Source organism: Castor canadensis, chromosome 5 (genome assembly GCF_047511655.1).
Source record: "Castor canadensis chromosome 5, mCasCan1.hap1v2, whole genome shotgun sequence".
Taxonomy (NCBI): Eukaryota; Metazoa; Chordata; class Mammalia; order Rodentia; family Castoridae; genus Castor; species Castor canadensis.
The window spans coordinates 123244160-123266830 of NC_133390.1; the positions used below are offsets into that span (position 1 = coordinate 123244160).

The following is a 22671-nucleotide window of genomic DNA, read 5'->3' on the forward strand; positions in this document are numbered from 1 at the left end:
CCAAAAGAGAAATACAAATGAAAACTACTTTGAGATTGCACCTCACTTTAGTCAGAATGAAAACAAAACAAAAAATGCTAGTGAGGATACAGGGAAAAAGAAACATTTATACACTGTTGGTGGCAGTATAAATTAGTGTAGCCAGCCACTATGGAAATTAGTATGGAGGTTCTTCAAAAAACTAACACTAGGACTACCACATGATCCAGCTGTACCACTCCTGGATGTATACTAGATTTTTAACTCAGGGCCTAATTCTTGCTAGGTAGGCACTCTATCACTTGAGCCACTTCACTATCCCAAAGATATAAATTCACTTTTTTTTTCTTCTGGTGTGACTGGAGTTTGAACTCAGGGCTTTGCATTTTGAGAGCAGATACTCTACCATTTGAGCTACACCTCCAGTCCTATACGTGAAAGAATAAAAATCAGCATATAATACAGATATATGTACCCCCACATTCACTGTGGCACTGTTCATAGTAGTCAAGTCGGGGAAATAGCCTAGGTACCCGTCAACAGAGGAACAAATAATGAAAATGTAATGAAATCACACATTTGCAGGAAAATGGGTGAAACTGAACATCAACATATTAAATGAAATAAGAGACTCAGAAAGACAACTCATGTTTTGGATTTTTTTTCTCATGTGTGGAATCTAGGGGTGGAAAATGACACTGAACATAGAAGGGTGACCATTGGGGAAAAGTAAGGAGATCAGAAGAAGGAGGGAATACATATGGGTAATAGGGAGATGAATATAGTCAAAGTATCTTACAGGCATGTGTAAAATGTCATAATGAAATGCATTATTTTGTGCAATTAATACACCATAATTTTTTAAAGTACTAAGAGGTAAATTACAAATAAGATATTTGTAATATATAGCAAAGGGCTAATTTTTAAGTATATAGAAATATTTTAATAAGAAAAAAGACTTAGGATTAGACAATATTCCCTAGAAAGAAAAATGTAAAGGATTTTTAAAAATATGAAAAATTGGGCTGAATGTGTAGCTCAAATGGTAGACTGCCTGCCTACCAAACTCAAGGCCCTGAGTTCAAACTTTAGTACCACAAAACAAAACAAATTTGAAAAAAATGACTACAGTTTCCCAATTTAGGAAATGAAAATGGCCATAGTAAGAAAATATATTTTTCCTTTATAAAGATTGGCTAAGATCTAAAGGTTTGGAATAGAAATGTTCCCAAGGATGTGGGGAAATACATTGTTTGTGGCATTATAAATTGTGACCTCCTTATTGAAAAGTAATTTCACAATGCTTCCAAAATTTAAAAGATATATGCATTACCCCTGGTAATTCAATGTCTAGGAACTTATATTTCAATAGACTTTTAACATGGGCAAAATATCATGTGAACCAAATGTTTTTATTGCAGCATTGTTCCAAACTACATTAGAAATAACCTAAATGTAAATCACTAGGGTATTTCTTAAATAACAACACATATATATCCGGTGTATTGTATACATACATCTATTTCCTCTTTCCTTTTATTACCTCATTCAATTTTTTGGTTTTAAATGCTTTGTGTGGGGGGGGGGTAAGGGGGGGGGACAGAGAGAGAGAGATTCCTAAACTTTATCTGTAGTTGTTTTCTCTCCTGAGTTCCTTATCCAACTGCTGTTCTACATCTCCACTTGGATGTCTTAATCATCCTCCTCATGAATGTATAGATAGCTCATATTCAACACACCTAGACTCTTGATCTTTCACAAGTCTCATTTTTTTTTCTTGTGGTGCTAGGGATCAATTCCAAGACTTTGCACATGGTAGGCAAATATTCTACCACTGAGCTACATCCCCAGCCCCAAATCTCACTTTCTTGACAGCATGCCCCATCTCGGTTGATAGCAAATTCCATTCTCCTATTCACCCTATGCAAAAGTCCTAAAGTTTTTCACTTTCACACAACAAATTTTCAACTGGCCAAGTAATTCTTTTTATTCAAATCATATCCAGAATCCTCATATTTTTCATACATTGGCTACTGCTTCCCTTGTCAACACCATTTCTTGCCTAGATTATTGCAATCGCCTCTTAGCCAGCCATCCTGCTTCTATACTTTTATATCCTTGTCAAAACAAGAATGATCATTTACAGACATTAAACCAAATCAAATATTATTTTTCTATCCAAAATACTGAAATGACTTCTGTGTTGCTCACAGTAATAACCAAAGACCTGTAAAGGCCTTTAAGGACCTCCATGATCTGGCCCATATTAATTTTTCTGACATTATTCCCTCTTCATTATTTAGACTTAGCTACCAGGCATTCATTAAAGCTTCTTGAATATATTTGTATTACACCTTAGAGTATTTTTCTCTACCTGTAGAGTTCTTTCCTTGAATAGCTAAATGGCTTAACTCCCCAAACTCCTTCAGGACTGTTCAAATGTTACCTTTTCAATGAGTTTTTACCCTGACCACCCTACTGCCTGCCCCTCAGTGCTTTTGTTTACCCATTCTCTAATACACATAGTCTTTCAAAATAGTCTTTACTTATCTGTTATGCTTTTGGTGGATTGTTTGTTCTCACAAACTAGAATATAAGTTTTGTCTATTTTCTTAAGTGATAGATCCTGAAGGTTTAGAATATGTTGAGTCAATTAAGCGTTCTGCATAAAAAATTGGAAAAATAAAATGTATATATCTATTGATAGAAATGTAAAATACATATTCACATAAATTATTTAAAAACTTGTGTTAATGGTGCTGGTGCAGTCTGTGATCAGAAGACTTCCAAATTCTTTGTGTTCCACTGGGAAGAATCCATGGCAGGACAAGTGGGTATAAATGAAGTTTATTAAGTTAGGAAAGGGAAATACAAAAAGGGAGCAGGTGGAATCTAGAGGCAGAGAGTGTGTGCTTCTTTTCTCCAGGTACTTTTAAAACTTAGGCTGACCTATGGAAGGACAGAACCAGGTGATTCCCAACCAATAATGAGTGGGGAGAGGCATGGGTGGTTCCCAATCCCAGTGAGGACAATCCAAGCCATCCCTGGGCAGCCTATGTGCACATACAATTATTAAGTCATATTTTTTTTATGAGTCCTGAACTTTCCCCAACTCTAGCATGCCTCACTTGTAAATGCAACTGTACTTTTGTGGCTATGGATGATTTTGTTATTTGCTTTTTGTGTTTGTTTCCTGTAATGCACATGCTAACTTAAAAAGTAAAAGTTATTTTAAAAACCTGAAAAAAAAATTTAAAATGTTTGTAAATGCATATAATGTTTCTGGAAGACTACAAAGAAACTGCCAATAATGGTTGCCTTCTGAGAAACAGTACCTGGAGTGAGAAGCACAGTACTATACGGTTAGAATTTGAACCTATCACTTCTTGATTTTAAAAAGCCTAGTTTAAAAATACAATGCACAGTTGACTCTAATTCTTGAATTCAAAATTCTTTATATTTTGAGTCTTAGGCTTTTGAGTTCCTTAGAAAGTATTGATTTGCATTACCACTAGGTGGCACATATCTACCAATAAGTTGTCAAACACTCCCAGACAAGTAAGCTTTTCAGTTCCCTTAACCCATAAAGTTTATTTTTTCTGTATAACGTTGGTTTTTTTTAAGATAGTTCCTTAGGAATAGTATAGCAACTAGTACATAAGCCCCCTCACCTTTTTATTTTTCAGTGCTGGGAATTGAACACAGGGCCTCACATATGCTAGGCAAGCACTGTACCACTGATCTATATCCCTAGCACTAGTGCTATATAAGCTTTTAGATGATTTTTCACTATAATTTCTTACTTAGCATCATGATAACTAGAGTTGAGATATCTTAAATATGCAAAATCTAGCTTACATATTCTTAAAACAGTTTAGAATTTTCAACAATAGTAAATTGAATTTGCCTGTATTTCCATCTCTTTTTGCTAATAAAGAACTCAATGGGTGAAATGTAGAGATTCTGTCCAAAAAATATATTTTTATTTGATTATATTACTTTACTTCTTTTATACCAAATTAACCAGTACTCAAAACCAATGTTAACAATCACTTTCTGAATGCTTGAATGATGTAAAATGAAGTGTTAGGCAAATGGGTATTGTGATAGGTACAAAAACACAGTATTTGTTGCCTCTGTCTTCATGGATCTTTCATTTTATGGATGGTAAGAATTGTGAACACAAATAACTATACTATAAGTCCAAATGTGATAAATCACTAAATGAAAGTATTAAGCATAGTGGAAGCAGATAGTTAATACTAATTAGGGGAAGCCAAAAATAAGATGGCAGTTAAGAAGAGATTTATGAATATAGCTTCACTCTGTGAATTGAACATTATATAGATTGAAGTTTCTGGGTAAGAGTGAATTATCTTCTATATCTCAGACAAATAAGATCTTTTATTCACAGGTGGTAAATAAAGATTAATAGAATAAATATTTGTATTTTTCATAGTAGTTTTCAAAAAGAAAGTGGCAGCATTCATTTTATAAATTGCAACATTTAATTAAAGACATAAAAATTAAAGACATAAAGACATAAAAATGAACTAGTTATCATGGCTCACACTTATAATTGCAACAACTATGGAGGTGGAGATCAGGAGAATTACAGTTTGAGGCCAGCTGTGGCCTCGCACAACACCATCTCAACTAATAAGGAGGGCTTGGTGGTGCACACTGCACCTTGGTCTCAGCTAAACAGGAGGCAGTAGGTAGAATAGCAGGTCAGGTCACTGTGGCAAAAACACAAGGCCCTCTTCCAAAAGTAAAGCAAAAAGAGCTGGGCGCATGGTTTAAATGGTGTAGTGCCTGCTTAGGAAACATGAGGCCCTGAGTTCAAACTCTAGTAACACCAAGAGAATTACTTTTTATATAAATAAAGACATAAAAATAGGCTGGAGTTCGGTGGCAAAACTGTTGCCTAGCATATATAAGGTCTTTGGTTCAATTCCCAGCACCACCAGAGGAAAAAAAAAAGTCATCAAAATTTTTCTGGCAAGTTTAAAATTAAAAATTTTTGGACTAGATAATTTTTACAGTCATTTTAACCCAAAGATTCTTTTAATCAAAATAAAATAATAAAATAAAGCTAGGCCCTGGTATCTCATGCCTGTAACCAAGCCACTTGGGAGGCTGAGATTGGGAGGATCGCTGTTTGAGGCCAGCCCAAAATCTAATCCTATGTCACATGTTGTATTAGTTGTCATGTCTCATCAGTCTTCTTTAATCTGTAGTAGTTTCTTGATATTTGACCTTAATATTTATGAAGACTATAAGCAACCCATTTTGTAAAATATCTCTCGGGTTGAGTTTGACTCATATTTTTTCATGATTGTATTTAGGTTTTGCATTTTTGACAGGAAAACTATAGAAATAATGTATGTTGTATCCTTCTTTTGGCATCATATCAAGAAGCACATGGTATTAGTTTGTCCAATTTTAATGATATTAATTTTAACTTTATCTCTTAATTGAAAAGAGGCCATCTTTCTTTCTTTATTTTTGAGTCAGTGTCTTGATATATATCCCAAGCTGGCCTTGAACTCTTGATCCTCCTGCCACAGCCTCCCATGTGCTGGGATTGCAGGTATGCACTACTCAGTGTGGCCAACTTTTTTCTGTTTTTGCTAACCATATGAGAGAGGCTAGTTTAATTTGTTTCCTTTTTTTCATTGTGGAATTTACAAAAGATTTTATAAAATATCAAATATATCATACTTGAATTCACCCCTTGGTAAATTTTAAAACAATAAAATAATAATCAGATACCAAAGTCAAAATAATACATTACACAATACTCAAATAGATTTAGTTCTAGCTCAATAGTTTAATTATATGGATTTTAAAACAAAATTATGTATTTAAATACAAATCTTTCCTTTTTTCTGTCTTTATATAGCCAGGAAAATGTATGAATAAAAAGAAGTGGTATAAAAGTGCCCTACAAGAAGCCAACCTACTCTATGGATATTCTCATGAGCAAAGACTAGAAATGTGCTGCCTATCAAAACAGGGTATATGAGTTTTTTATCTCTTACCATCCCAAAATAAGGATTCCTTCAGATGTATGTGTTCTAAAATATGTTTGCACATTTAAAAATCTGTTTCTTCCTCTTCATAGAGAAACATTGTATCTGTGAACATTGCAAAATAATTTTTACATGAATTAATAGCGTGTATTTTTCCTCTGAAATATTTTTAATGATTAAACATCTACTTTGTTTAAATTCAGGGATTGTAATTAATACTTCTTCCTATCTTCTTTACTATTCTTTACTTTTATGTCCTATTATATATTTCAAAAACAGATAAGTATTTAAAAATTAAGGACCCATAGCTTTAAAATGTATTCATACTGTAATTTCACTTTGACATACTACTTTTTCAGAACAGAATATTTTAAAAATATCTTATTTTTAAATAAATTCAGGGGTAAGCTTAAACTTTTTAAAAAATTAGATAATAAATATACTAATTTGAGGTCATTTTTGAAGAAAGTTCTCTTGACCCAATACAAAAATAATTTGATAATAAATTATAAAAAAGAAAATTCCCAGTTATGGTACAATTTTTAGTATAAAGAAGTTGTCACATAAAAATGATAATTTTCAATGAACTTGAATATGTTTTAAATTTTTTTCTGCTTATTGATCATAAGAATTTCACATCATACAAAACCTCTTTATTTACCTTAAGTTCTAAAACAGATTACTCAGTAGGAGGATCTGGCCTTTGATTCAACTTAAAGTAACAGTAAATTTTTTCTTTTTTTAAAGCTTTTATGTATATTTTCAGTAAACTTATATCTGAAAACATTTTATTTGAGAAAACATTTAAATATTAACATAGCCACCTAAGTTTATGTTTTAAAGCAAATAGGTATGCCTGAAAAGCATGGAAAAAGAATGACAGCATACCACTCTGGTTTACTCTGAGATCAGGAGAAGAGACATTTAGTACCAAATACAGTTTTATTCCTTGTGCTTAATAATATAATGTCTCTGTTTATTAGCATTAAAGGTTTAACTCTATTATCACAAATACAATTTTATGCCTTGCACAGCCTTATATAGGTCTTTTGTTTAGCCACAATAGGCTTTGAAACATCTCATTTTTTAAACATTAATACCATTAAATAAGAGTTGTTTATTTTAAAAGTTATATCTAGTTCCCACTTGGAATAGACTTCCTCTCTCAGTAGTTATGGGACTGTCTTGGCCATTTCATGTGCCAGGCTACTTGTGCCTTGTGTCCTTTGGCATTCTTCCCTGTCCAGAGGCCTTAGAAAGGGGTTATTTTCTGATTGGTTTTGCAGAATGGTTCATTTTCTTGCTAAAAGTGTGATGACTTTTATTTACATGCAGTATTTGATGTAATTCAGCCTGATTCTTGAGTGCCATAAGTAAATATTAAATATTTTGGTTTTTGTCCTTGAAGTAGCCAGAGTAGAGGCACATGAGCAGATTTCCACTAGTTCTGCCTTTGCCATAACAGGATCATTTGCTTCATATTCTCTATTCACTGTTTCCAAAACAATCAATTTAATCCTGTGTCTATTTAGCATTCAGTGTAGATTCTGGTACAGTAATCAGTTTCTCATTGTATTTTCAGGGGTAATTAGCCATTATTCAGATATGGCATAAAAAGTAAGTAGCATTAGAGACAATCCCTTTATTTCATCACAGTAATTTTGAGGATTTCTTTACCTATCAATTTCTTATTCCAACTAGAATAATTACTAGTGATGTTTAGCCCATATTCTTTTTACTCTGCAGAAATTGGCACATTATTTTATTTGATGCAACTCTTTCATTGTTAAAATGTGCAGCATCATTAAATGATATATGATCAGATTATAATAAATTTCAAAATTCTGTCTACATGATTTAGGGACCCAGTTTTTCTTGTATTAACTAGTACTCCAACTTAGTAGGTCTTCTACTGGTGCTTGAAAAGCTTTGTGATATGTAAGACTATTCGTTATATTTGTATTAAAATAAATACAGTATTTATATACTATCCATAATTCAGCTTTAGGATTTTGTGTTACTTCTAAGATTAATATTGTTATATGCTCTGCATTTCACAATATGTGTGTGTGCTTGTGTTGGTGCTGAGGATCGAACTCAGGGCCTCACATATGCTTACAAATGCTATGTGACTGAACTATTTCTCAGTCTCATGCTCTACTTTTTGAAGTGGATGTGCCTGTCTCTATCTTTTCTCCCTATAATTATTCAATTTAAAAAAAATAGGCTTCAGGGTTCTTTTTGCTTATTGTTTTGGTTTTTTTATCATTCATCTATTTAGGAACATCTCAATTGCTTCCAGGTTTTTGCAAGTATGGGTAAATTTGCTATAACCACCCATTTACAAGTTTTTGTGTAAACATAAATTTTCAATCCCTTTTGATAAATACCAATGAGCATGATTGCTTATCATATGGTGAGAGAGTGTTTACATTTCAGAGAATGTCAAACTATGACTGGAGGTTTGGCTCAAGTGGTAGAGCACCTGCTTTGCAAAAGTGAACCCGAGTTCAAAAAGAAAAGAAGGTGCCAAACTGTTTTCTAAAGTAGTTATACCACTTCATGTTTCCATTAGCAATGAATGAATTCTTTTTGTTCTACATCTTCTTCAGCATTTGGAATTATAAATATTTTAGGTTTCAGCTATCCCAGTAGGAGTATTATAATACATAGTTGTTTTAATTTGAAAACCCCTAATTACATTTCATATTGAACATCCTTACATATGCTTATTCGCCACTTTTATATTTTCTGTGGTGAGATGTCCATTCATATTTTGTCCCATTTTTAATCAGGTTGTTCAATTTCTTATTGTAGCATTTTAAGAGTTCTTTACATAATTTGGATACTGGTCCTTTATCTTGCCCACGTTCATCTAGATGTTCTCTGTTATTGTATTAGCTTTTTGTTGCTACCACAGAATACCTGATATAATTAACTTCTAAAAAGGAAAGATTTATTTTACCTCACAGTTCTAGAGATTTTGGCCCATGTTCCAGTGGACCTATTGCTTTTAGGCTTCTGGTAGGGTGCTGGATAGCAATGGCCAGGGGCACGAGGTGAAGTAAATTACTCACCTCATTGTCAGGGAGCTGTAGAAAGAGGAAAAGGAAAAGACTAGGATAACACAGTGCCCCCACTGACCCAAGACCTGCTATTAGGCCCCACATCCCAAAGTTTTCACAGCTCCCCAAAGCACCACTGTGGGAACAAAACGATTAACAAATGGGCCTTTCAGGGACATTCAAGTGCCAAACTATACCAGTTATCTTCTAAATATTAGATAGCTTTGCATTTAGTTTGTAGGATTACAATTCATTTTAAGCTAATTTTTGTGAAGTGTGTAAAGTCTGTGTCTACATTTGCTTTTTTCTTTTTTGCATGTGAGTATCCAGTTGTTCCAGCACCATTTCTTGAAGACTGTATCTTTGTTACATTGTCATTGCATTTACTCCTTTGTCAAAGATCCATTGACTATATCTATGTGGGTTTATTTCTAGGCTCTCTATTCAATTTCATTAATTCTGTTCTTTCACCAATGCCACACTATTTTAATTACTTTACCTTTAGAATAAATCTTGAAGTTGGGTCGTATCAGCTGTCCAACTTTGTTCTTCAGTATTGAATTGGCTATTATGCTTCTTTTTCCTCTCCATATTAACTTTAGAATCAGTTTGTGGATTTCTTCAAACTTGCTGAGATTTTTTTGATTAGGATTGTATCAAATCTATAAATCAAGTTGTGAAGAATTAACATCTGACAATATTGAGTCTTCCTAACCATAAACATAGAATATCTCCACATTGATTATTTTTTATCACTTCTCTCTTCAGAAATTTGTAATTTTTCCTTACCTCTTGAGCAAAGTCTGTTAGATTTATGTCTAAGTATTTTCTACTTGGAAGTGCTAATATAAATGATGATGTATGTTTCTTTCAAATTCCACTTGTTCATGGCTGGTGTATAGGATAGTTTGTGACTTTTGTATGCTAATCTTGAATCCTTCAATCTTGCTGTAATTATTAGTTTCAAAATTTTTCTTTTTCATCAGTTCTTTTTTATTTTCTACATAATCATGTCTTATATGAACAAACCCAATTTTATTTCTTTCTTCTCAAACTTCATACCTTTTATTTTATTTTCTTGTCTTACTGCAATAGTTACAAATTCCAGCACAGTGTCAAAAAGGGCAGTTAGAGGAAACATCCTAATTTATCCCCATTAAATATGATGTTGGCTTTACGTTGTTTATAGATGTTCTTGATAAAGTTGAGCAAGTTCCTCTTTCTTCCTAGTTTGCTGAAAGATTGTTTGTTTGTTTTTATCATTTTTTTGTGTGTGTGTGTGTGTTAGTCACTTTCTTTTTTTTTTTTTTCATTTTTCTTTTATTATTCATATGTGCATACAAGGCTTGGTTCATTTCTCCCCCCTGCCCCCACCCCCTCCCTTACCACCCGCTCCACCCCCTCCCGCTCCCCCCCCTCAATACCCAGCAGAAACTATTTTGCCCTTATCTCTAATTTTGTTGTAGAGAGAGTATAAGCAATAATAGGAAGGAACAAGGGGTTTTGCTGGTTGAGATAAGGATAGCTATACAGGGCATTGACTCACATTGATTTCCTGTGCGTGTGTGTTACCTTCTAGGTTAATTCTTTTTGATCTAACCTTTTCTCTAGTACCTGTTCCCCTTTATCTATTGGCCTCAGTTGCTTTAAGGTATCTGCTTTAGTTTCTCTGCGTTAAGGGCAACAAATGCTAGCTAGTTTTTTAGGTGTCTTACCTATCCTCACCCCTCCCCTGTGTGCTCTCGCTTTTATCATGTGCTCATAGTCCAATCCCTTTGTTGTGTTTGCCCTTGATCTAATGTCCACATATGAGGGAGAACATACGATTTTTGGTTTTTTGAGCCAGGCTAACCTCACTCAGAATGATGTTCTCCAATTCCATCCATTTACTAGCGAATGATAACATTTCGTTCTTCTTCATGGCTGCATAAAATTCCATTGTGTATAGATACCACATTTTCTTAATCCATTGGTCAGTGGTGCGGCATCTTGGCTGTTTCCATAACTTGGCTATTGTGAATAGTGCCACAATAAACATGGATGTGCAGGTGCCTCTGGAGTAACAGTCTTTTGGGTATATCCCCAAGAGTGGTATTGCTGGATCAAATGGTAGATCGATGTCCATCTTTTTAAGTAGCCTCCAAATTTTTTTCCAGAGTGGTTGTACTAGTCTACATTCCCACCAACAGTGTAAGAGGGTTCCTTTTTCCCCGCATCCTCGCCAACACCTGTTGTTGGTGGTGTTGCTGATGATGGCTATTCTAACAGGGGTGAGGTGGAATCTTAGTGTCGTTTTAATTTGCATTTCCTTTATTGCTAGAGATAGTGAGCATTTTTTCATGTGTTTTCTGGCCATTTGAATTTCTTCTTTTGAGAAAGTTCTGTTTAGTTCACATGCCCATTTCCTTATTGGTTCATTAGTTTTGGGAGAATTTAGTTTTTTAAGTTCCCTGTATATTCTGGTTATCAGTCCTTTGTCTGATGTATAATTGGCAAATATTTTCTCCCACTCTGTGGGCGTTCTCTTCAGTTTAGAGACCATTTCTTTTGATGAACAGAAGCTTTTTAGTTTTATGAGGTCCCATTTATCTATGCTATCTCTTAGTTGCTGTGCTGCTGGGGTTTCATTGAGAAAGTTCTTACCTATACCTACTAACTCCAGAATATTTCCTACTCTTTCTTGTATCAACTTAAGAGTTTGGGGTCTGATATTAAGATCCTTGATCCATTTTGAGTTAATCTTGCTATAGGGTGATATACATGGATCTAGTTTCAGTTTTTTGCAGACTGCTAACCAGTTTTCCCAGCAGTTTTTGTTGAAGAGGCTGCTATTTCTCCATCGTATATTTTTAGCTCCTTTGTCAAAGATAAGTTGCTCATAGTTGTGTGGCTTCATATCTGGATCCTCTATTCTGTTCCACTGGTCTTCATGTCTGTTTTTGTACCAGTACCATGCTGTTTTTATTGTTATTGCTTTGTAATATAGTTTGAAGTCAGGTATTGTGATACCTCCTGCATTGTTCTTTTGACTGAGTATTGCCTTGGCTATTCGTGGCCTCTTGTGTTTCCATATAAATTTAACAGTAGATTTTTCAATCTCTTTAATGAATGTCATTGGAATTTTGATGGGAATTGCATTAAACATGTAGATTACTTTGGGGAGTATCGACATTTTTACTATGTTGATTCTACCAATCCATGAGTATGGGAGATCTCTCCACTTTCTATAGTCTTCCTCAATCTCTTTCTTCAGAAGTGTATAGTTTTCCTTGTAGAGGTCTTTCACATCTTTTGTTAGGTTTACACCTAGGTATTTGATTTTTTTTGAGGCTATTGTAAATGGAATTGTTTCCATACATTCTTTTTCCGTTTGCTCATTGTTAGTGTATAGAAATGCTAATGATTTTTCTATGTTGATTTTATATCCTGCTACTTTGCTATAGCTATTGATGATGTCGAGAAGCTTCTGAGTAGAGTTTTTTGGGTCTTTAAGGTATAGGATCATGTCGTCTGCAAATAGGGATATTTTGACAGTTTCTTTACCTATTTGTATTCCTTTTATTCCTTCTTCTTGCCTAATTGCTCTGGCTAGGAATTCCAGTACTATGTTGAATAGGAGTGGAGATAGTGGGCATCCTTGTCTGGTTCCTGATTTTAGAGGGAACGGTTTTAATTTTTCTCCGTTAAGTATAATGCTGGCTGTAGGTTTGTCATATATAGCTTTTATAATGTTGAGGAACTTTCCTTCTATTCCTAGTTTTCTTAGCGCTTTTATCATGAAATGATGTTGGATCTTATCAAAGGCTTTTTCTGCATCTATTGAGATGATCAAGTGGTTTTTGTCTTTGCTTCTGTTAATGTGGTTTATTACGTTTATTGATTTTCGTATGTTGAACCACCCCTGCATCCCTGGGATGAAGCCTACCTGGTCGTGGTGGATAATCTTTTTGATGTGTTGCTGAATTCGATTTGCCATTATTTTGTTGAGGATTTTTGCATCAATGTTCATTAAGGAGATTGGCCTATAGTTCTCCTTGTTGGAGGTGTCTTTGCCTGGTTTTGGGATAAGTGTAATACTGGCTTCATAAAATGTGTTTGGCAGTTTTCCTTCCCTTTCTATTTCATGGAACAGTTTAAGGAGGGTTGGTATCAGTTCTTCTTTAAAGGTCTGATAGAATTCAGCAGAGAATCCATCAGGTCCTGGACTTTTCTTTTTGGGGAGACTCTTGATTGCTGCTTCAATTTCATTTTGTGTTATAGGTCTATTCAGGTGATTAATTTCCTCTTGGTTCAGTTTTGGATGATCATATGTATCTAGAAATCTGTCCATTTCTTTTAGATTTTCAAATTTATTTGAATATAGGTTCTCAAAGTAGTCTCGGATGATTTCCTGGACTTCCATGGTGTTTGTTGTTATCTCCCCTTTTGCATTCCTGATTCTACTAATTTGGGTTTTTCCTCTCATTTTAGTCAGGTTTGCCAGGGGTCTATCGATCTTGTTTATTTTTTCAAAGAACCAACTTTTTGTTTCATTAATTCTTTGTATGGTTTTTTTGGTTTCTATTTCGTTGATTTCAGCTCTTATTTTTATTATTTCTCTCCTTCTATTTGTTTTGGGATTTGCTTGTTCTTGTTTTTCTAGGAGTTTGAGATGTATCATTAGGTCATTGATTTGGGATCTTTCAATCTTTTTAATATATGCACTCATGGCTATAAACTTTCCTCTCAAGACTACCTTAGCTGTGTCCCATGGGTTCCGGTAGGTTGTGTTTTCATTTTCATTGACTTCCAGGAACTTTTTAATTTCCTCTTTTATTGCATCGATGATCCATTCTTCATTAAGTAATGAGTTATTTAGTTTCCAGCTGTTTGCATGGTTTTTGTCTTTACTTTTGTTGTTGAGTTCTACTTTTACTGCATTGTGGTCAGATAGTATGCACTGTATTATTTCTATTTTCTTATATTTGCTGAGGCTTGCTTTGTGCCCTAGGATATGATCTATTTTGGAGAAGGTTCCATGGGCTGCTGAGAAGAATGTATATTGTGTAGAGGTTGGATGAAATGTTCTGTAGACATCTACTAGGTCCACTTGATCTATTGCATATTTTAGATCTTGGATTTCTTTATTGAGTTTTTGTTTGGATGACCTATCTATTGATGATAATGGAGTGTTAAAGTCTCCCACAACCACTGTGTTGGCGTTTATATATGCTTTTAGGTCTTTCATGGTATGTTTGATGAAATTGGGTGCGTTGACATCGGGTGCGTACAGATTGATGATTATTATTTCCTTTTGGTCTATTTCCCCTTTTATTAGTATGGAATGTCCTTCTTTATCTCGTTTGATCTCGTTTGATCAATGTAGGTTTGAAGTCTACTTTGTCAGAGATAAGTATTGCTACTCCTGCTTGTTTTCGGGGGCCATTGGCTTGGTAAATCTTCTTCCAGCCTTTCATCCTAAGCATATGCTTATTTCTGTCGGTGAGATGAGTCTCCTGTAAGCAACAAATTGTTGGATCTTCTTTTTTAATCCATTTTGTCAAATGGTGTCTTTTGATGGGTGAATTAAGTCCATTAACATTAAGCGTTAGTACTGATAGGTATGTGGTGATTCCTGCCATTTAGTTATCTTAGTTGTTTGAAGGTTTGATTGTGTGTACCTAACTTGATGTTACTCTCTACTGTCTTGCTTTTTCTTATCCTGTGGTTTGGCGCTGCCTGCCTTTTCATGGTTAAGTTGGGTGTCACTTTCTGTGTGCAGGATCCCTTGCAGAATCTTTTGTAATGGTGGCTTTGTGGTCACATATTGTTTTAGTTTGTGCTTATCATGGAAGACTTTTATTGCTCCATCTATTTTGAATGATAGCTTTGCTGGGTAGAGTATCCTGGGGTTGAAGTTATTTTCATTCGGTGCCCGGAAGATCTCACCCCATGCTCTTCTTGCTTTTAATGTTTCTGTTGAGAAGTCTGCTGTGATTTTGATGGGTTTACCTCTGTATGTTACTTGTTTTTTCTCTCTTACAGCCTTCAATATTCTTTCCTTAGTTTCTGAACTTGTTGTTTTAATGATGATATGTCATGGAGTAGTTCTATTTTGATCTGGTCTGTTTGGTGTCCTGGAGGCCTCTTGCATTTGTATGGGAATATCTTTCTCTAGATTTGGGAAATTTTCCATTATTATTTTGTTGAATATATTACGCATTCCCTTCGCTTGCACCTCTTCTCCTTCTTCGATGCCCATGATTCTCAAGTTTGGTCTTTTGATGGAGTCAGTGAGTTCTTGCATTTTCTTTTCACAGGTCTTGAGTTGTTTAATTAATAGTTCTTCGGTTTTTCCTTTAATTACCATTTCATCTTCAAGTTCTGAGATTCTGTCTTCTGTTTGTTCTATTCTGCTGGATTGGCCTTCCGTTTTGTTTTGCAGTTCTGTTTCGTTCTTTTTTCTGAGGTTTTCCATATCCTGGCAGTTTTCTTCTTTATTGTTGTCTATTTTTGTCCTGAGTTCATTTATCCATTTATTCATTGTGTTCTCTCTTTCACTTTGGTGTTTATACAGTGCTTCTATGGTTTCCTTTATTTCTTCGTTTGCTTTTTCAAATTCTCTATTTTTATTGTGTTGGAATTTCTTGAGTGTCTCCTGTACATTTTGGTTGACCCTATCCAGTATCATCTCTATAAAATTCTCATTGAGTACTTGTAGTATGTCTTCTTTTAAATTATTCTTGTGGGCTTCATTGGGTCCTTTGGCATAGTTTATCTTCATTTTGTTGGAGTCTGGATCTGAGTTTCTGTTCTCTTCATTCCCCTCTGGTTCCTGTACTAATTTTTTGCTGTGGGGAAACTGGTTTCCCTGTTTTTTCTGTCTTCCCGTCATTGTCCTTGGTGTTGTTACTGTCCCTGTACTGTGTGTAATTAAGTATTTTCTAGCTTGTAATAATAACAATGGTAATATTGAGAATGGAAGAGTGAGCTGAGATGGAAAGCAAGAAGTTAAAGAAAAGGGGAAAACAAATATACAGACAAGAGGGAGAAAGCAGAACAAGGTATCAGACAAGAGAGTTTCAAAGGTATAAACAGGGAGTGTTAGTGTACTAATCGACAGTAAGCTGAACAGACAATAGAGAGACAGAGGATTGAAAATCAAAGATAAAAAAATAAAAAATAAGTAAATGAAAGTAATATCTATATATAAAAATGAATTAAAATAAAATGGAAAATAGAAAAAAACAAAACTTCCAAGTTTATATGCAATGCAATTTCAGTCTTAATAATTTGGATGTCCGTCTCAATCTCCAGTCCTGGAGTTGGTGCCTCAGATGTTGTTCTGTAGTTGTCTCATCAAAGGGGATGCATAAAGTAGAACAAAACGACGCACACACACACACACACACACACACACACACACACACAAGGAAAAAAAAAAAAAAGCCCCACCAAGTGTCCCCAGTTCAAATGCAATACAGTTTCAGTAAGTTTTTCGGCTTGCAGGTGTAATTTGGTTGTTCTTTCATAAAAGGTAAGGAGAAAAAGAAAAAAAAAGCGTCTGGAGACAGTTCTGAGAGTGGTATCTGCAACTGTGGCTTGCCTGCCTGCTGCTCTCAGCCTGTAGCTGGCGGCGTTATTTATGCAGATCTCTGGGGTTAGCTAGCACTCACCTGGTCCCACAGGCTTTGTTTGCTCAGAGTTCTCCTGTGCAGGAGCCTCTGCTACAGGCTTTCCCCTTTCCAAGCACTGGGAAAGGTGACACTGCCCCCGCGTTGTCAGGCCTGCGTGTTTATTTACAGTTCATGTGGGAGGTGGGTCTTCCCCCCTCTCCTCTGAAGTTTTCCTCCCACTGCCACTTTCAGAAGCTTTCCTGCTCCTGCTTACTAGGCGGTGCTGCTGCTCCTGCCAGCCGCCATGGTGTTAGACTTTTGCCAAATTTTTTTCTTGCAGCTATTGATAGGATTATGTGATTTTTTTTCTTTTTTAGCCTGCTGATAGGATAGATTATGTTTTTTTTTTTATTTTCAAATGTTGAACCATCTTGCACTCTTAGGATAAGTCTCACTTTAACTTGGTGTATAATTCTCTTTTTGCATTATTGGATTTCATTTGCTAATATTTTGTTTTATTAAGAATTTTTTCATCTTTGTTCAGAAAAGATATTTATTTATATTTTTCTTTTTTTCTTATATCTTTAACTTTTTGCCTATTAAGGAACTGTTGCCCTCATTGAATGAATTAGGCAATATTTCTTCTGCTTTTGTCTTTTGGAAAAGTTTCTACAGAATTGGTATAAATTAGTTATTACTATTATTATTATTATTATTATACGTGTTCAGCAGAATTTACCAAGAAACCCATCTGGACTTTGTTATTGTTTTAGAAGGTTATATTGACTCATTTTCTCTAGTTGAATAGGCCTAATTAAGATAGCCTGTTTCTTCTTATGAGAGTTTTCAGGTTACATCTTTCAAGATTAGTGCAATTCATCTAGGTCATCAAATTTGTGGGCATATGATTGTGCCCACAAATAAAGTCCATGGATGTATAAAGATGACCCCCCATTCATTTCTGGTATTAATAATTCATGTCACTTTCTTTTTATTTTCTTTTGTTGTTTTTAGCCCTACTTATAATCTTATCAGTTATATTGGTCTTTCAAAAAAACAGCATATGATTTTAATTTTCTCTATGCGCTTCCTATTTTCAATTTCATTGATTTCTAATTTTTCATTTTTATTCTTCTTACTTTAGATTTAATCTGCTCTACTTTTGCTAGTTTCCTTAGGTAGAAGCTTAGATTATTGATTTTCAAGTTCTCTTTCCTTTAAAAAATATTTTGTTAGCATATATTAATTGTACGAACTGAGAAGTTTCATTGTGATATTTCCATATAAGTAATGTACTTTGGTCCTATTCACCTCACTCCCTGTATTAATCTTTCTTAGGTCCTTTCCCCCACCCCCATTTTCCTTTCAATTTCCTGCATTTTTTTTTTGTTTTTTAAAGTTTTATTTATTTATTTTTGGCAGTGCTAGGCCTTGAACCTAGGACCTTGTGCTTACTAAACACTCTATGACTTGAGCCATGTACACAGTCCTACAACATTTTTTTAAGAGTGAAAATGACAACAAAATTTATTAAGAAAGGAATACAGTTTTGATAGACTGACAATGGGTCATCTATAGAGTGCGAATGAACCCTGAATTATTATTTTTTTTGCGGGGGGGGGTGTTGAGGCCTGAAACAGGGCTTCCCACTTGCTAGGCTTGCTAGGCAGGTGCTCTGCCACTTAAACCACTCTGCCAGCCCTCAAACACTGCAGTTTTTAAAAATAGGTTCCATTATGTCCTTTTCATCTGTGCATACATTGTACTTTAATCGTATTATCCCCATATGCCCTCTCTTTTCCTCCTCTCACCTCCCACTAATCCCACATTCATAAATAATACCTCTTTTATATTCATGTTCTTTCCTCCTTTTTTATTTTTTTATATCTAGATTCCACATATGAGAGAAAACATGTGGTCTTTCTGGGTCTGGCTTAATTCACTTAACATGATGATCTCTAGTTCAGTCCACTTCCCTGCAAATGGCATAATAATTTCATTCTTCTTTATGGCTGAATAATACTCCATTGGATAATACTACATTTTCTTTATTCATTCATATGTTGATAGGCACCTAGGCTACTTCCATAAATTGGCAATAAACATGGTATGCAGATAATCGCTATTATATGCTAATTTACATTACTTCAGATACATGCATAAGAGTAGTGTAGCAGGATTATATGGTAGTTTGCTTTTTAGTTTTTTGAGCAACCTCCTTAGTGATTTCCATAATGGTTGCATTAATTTACATTCCTACCAACAGTGAGGGTTCCTTTTCCCCCTGCATCCTTACCAGCATTTTGTTTTCTTGATGATAGCCATTTTCACGGGTGATATGGAATCTCAATGATGTTTTATTTTGTATTTCCTTTATGAATAAGGATGTTAAAACTTCTTCATGTGTTAACTGGTCACTTGCAGTTTTTCTTTTAAAAGTTATCTGTTGATTTTTTGGCCATTTATCAATTGGATTACTTGTTGGTATTTGATTTCTTGAACTTTTTATATATTATAAATACTAATCTCTTCACAGATGAATAACTGGCAAAGATTTTTTTTCCCATTCTGTAGGCTGTCTTTTTACTCTGATATTGTTTCATTTGATGTGCAGAAGCTTTTCAATCAGATGCAATCCCATTTGTTAGTTTTGCCCTTATTTTCTGAGCTATTCAGGAAGTCATTGACAATAGCTATATCTTGAAGTATTTTCTCTATGTTTTTATGTAGTAGTTTGAAAGTTCTAGGTCTTGCATTAGGGTCTTTGATCCATTTTTAATTGATTTTTACATAAGGAAAGAGATAGGGATCTCATTTCAGTCTTCAACATATGATTATCAGGTTGTTCCTGCACCACTTGTTGAAGAAGCTATTTTTTCTCTATGGTAATTTTTAGCACCTTTGTTGAAAATTAGATGGCCATAACTGCATGTGCTTATTTCTGGGTGCCCAGTTCTACTCCATTGGCTTACAGGTCTGTTTTTGTACCACAGGTATGTTGGGTTTTTGTTTATTTTTTTCTCTGTGGCTTTGTAGTGTAATTTGAAGTCAAGTGTAATGATACCTCCAGCATTGCTCTTTTTTTGCCTATTCTGGGTGTTTTGTGTTTCTGTATAAATTTTGGGATTGATATTTCTATTTCTATGAAGAATGTTAGTGTGACTTTAGTGGGGATTGCCTTTAATCTGTAGATTTGTTTTGTAATACTTGCCATTTTTGCAATATTAATTGCAGTATTAACTGCTGATTCATAAACATGAGAGATCTTTCTATTATCTAGTGTCTTCTTTTATTTCATCGTTTTTACATTTACTTACATGTGTATACATTATTTGGACCACCTTCCACTCCTCCACCCCCCCCACCACAGAACCTTTTCCACCCTCTTGTTCTCTAATTTTATTGAAGGAAAAACATAAGATACAAAGAAAAACACAGTGTTTTTGCTAGTTGAAGATGAAGATAGCTATACAGGGAGATTCTTTGTGTTGTTTCCATGCATATGTATATTACAAGCCAAATGGGTTCATCTCTACCAGAACTCTTCACTACTTCCTAGTCCCCTTCCCAAAGTGGCCTCTGACAGTTTAAGATTACTATATTCACTCTTCATGCAGTGAGCGTGTCAACTACATTCAAGTTTTTGGGTTCCTTCCCTTTCTCTGTCCCGCCCATGTGAAGTCTCACCTTAGTGTGTGATTTATGTCCAATACTGCATTTGTTTTAGGTCTATAATCCACATATGAGGGAGAACATGTGATTTTTGGCCTTCTGAGTCTGCCTAACTTCACTTAAGATGATGTTCTCCATTTTCCTGCAAGTGACAAATTTCATTCTTTTATTCTTCTGAATAAAATTCCATTGTGTTTAAATACCACATTTTCTTAATCCATTCATGAGTATTGGGGCATCTTAGCTGTTTCCATAGCTTGGCTATTGTGAATAGTGCTGCAATAAACATGGGTGTGCAGGTGCCTTTGTAGTAACCTGGGTCACATTCCTTCAGGTATATCCCTAGTATTGTTGGATCATATGGCAGATCTATTTTTAGTTTTTTAAGAAGACTCCATATTGTTTGCCATTGCAGTTGTACTAGATTATGTTCCCACCAGCAGTGTAAAAGGGCCCTTTCTCCTCCACATCCTCACCAACATTGTTGTTCGTGTTCTGGATGGCATCAAATCTAACAGGAGTGAAGTAGATTCTTAGTGTGGTTTTGAGTTGCATTTCCTTTATGGCCAGGGATAGTGAGAATTTTTTTAAATGTGCTTTTTGGCTATTTGGAGTTATTCTTTTGAAAATATTCTGTTTAGTTCAGTTGCCCACTTCTTTATTAGTTCATTGATTTGGGGGGAGTTTAGTTTTTTGAGCTCCCTGAATATTCTAGTTATCAGTCTCTTCTCCAATGTATAGCTAGCAAAGATTTTTTTCCTATTTTCTGGGTGATCTCTTCAATGTAAGTACTGTTTCTTTTGTTGTACAGAAGGTTTTTAATTTCATGTAGTCCCATTTGTCGATCCTTTCTCTTAGTTACTGAGCCACTTCAGTTCTACTGAGGAAGTCCTTGCTTATACCTATTGCTTCTAGTGTATTCCCTGTGCTTCCCTGTACTAAGTTCAAGGTTTCGGGTCAGATATTAAGACCCTTATCCACTTTAAGTTGATACTAGTACAGGATGACAAGCATGTATCTAATTTCAGTTTTCTGCAGAAAGATATCCACTTTTCCCAGCAATATTTGTTGAAGAGGCTGTCTTTTCTTCTTCTTATGTTTTTGGCACATTTGTAAAAGATTAGGTGGGCATAGCTGCATGGATTCCTATCCAGGTCCTCTATTCTGTTCCACTGTTTTCATACCTGTTTTTGTGCCATTACCATGCTGCTTTTATTGTTATGGGGTCTGTAGTGTAACTTGAAGTTGGGTATTGTGCTGGTATCTCCTGCATTGCTCTTTTTGCTCAGTATTGCCTTGGCTATTTGTGGTCTTTTGTATTTCCAAATGAACTTTAGAGTAGTTTTTTCAATCTCTGTGATGAATGTCATTGGGATTTTGATGGGAATTGCATTTGAACATGTAGATTGCTTTTGGTACTATAGCCATTTTTACTATGTTGATTCTGCCAATCCATGAGCATGGGAGATCCTTCCACCTTCTGTAGTCTTCTTCAATCTCTTTCTTCAGTCATTTGTAGATCTCCTTGTAGAGGTCATTTGCATCCTTTGTTAAGTTTATTCCTAGGTATTTTATTGTTTTTGAGGCTATTGTAAATGATATTATTTTCCTATATTTTTCTCAATCTGTTCATTGCTTGTGTATAGAAAAGCTATTGATTTTTGTAAGTTGATTTTGTATCCTGCTATTTTGCTGAAGCTGTTTATAGAATCTAGTAGTTTTTGGGTGGAGTTTTTAGAGTCCTGAAGGTGTAAAAGATTATGTCATCTCAGAATAGGGATAGTTTGACTATTTCTTTACCTATTTGTATTTATTTTATTTCTTCTTCTTGCCTTACTGCTCTGGCTAGGAATTCCAGGACTGTGTTGAATAGGAGTGGGGAAGAGTACACATCCTTGTCTTGTTCCTGACTTTAGGGAAAATGGTTTTAGTTTTTCCCCATTAAATATGATATTGGCTATAGATTTGTTATATGTAGCCTTTATAATGTTGAGGTACATTCTTTCTATTCCTAGTTTCCCTAGAGCTTTTATCATGAAATGGTGTTGAATATTATCAAAGGCTTTTTATGCATCCATTGAGATGATAAGTTTCTATCTTTGCTTCTATTAATGTGCTGTTTTATATTTAATGATTTGCATATGTTGAACCATCCCTGAATCCCTGGGATGAAGCCAACATGGTCGTGGTGAGTGATTGATCTGATATGTTATTGGATTCAGTTTGCCATTATTTTATTAAGGATTTATTTTTATTTTTATTTTATTCATATGCTCATACAATGTTTGGGTCATTTCTCCCCCCTTCCCCCCCTCCCCCCCACCC

The 22671-nt window shown here is 34.8% G+C and overlaps 1 protein-coding gene across 10 annotated transcripts in view; it reads left to right on the plus strand.

The window, feature by feature from the left end:
* The window catches only part of Zcwpw2 (zinc finger CW-type and PWWP domain containing 2), a 225591-nt gene that overhangs the window by 119308 nt on the left and 83612 nt on the right, over positions 1-22671 (plus strand). For 9 of the 10 annotated variants that reach the window (XM_074074035.1, XM_074074036.1, XM_074074032.1 and 6 more), the window contains one exon: positions 5885-5999. The exons of the other annotated variant lie outside the window; for it this stretch is intronic. In XM_074074035.1, coding sequence (XP_073930136.1) covers positions 5885-5999 — 115 coding nt within the window. The remainder of the gene's footprint in view (positions 1-5884; positions 6000-22671) is intronic. 10 annotated transcript variants of the gene reach the window in all.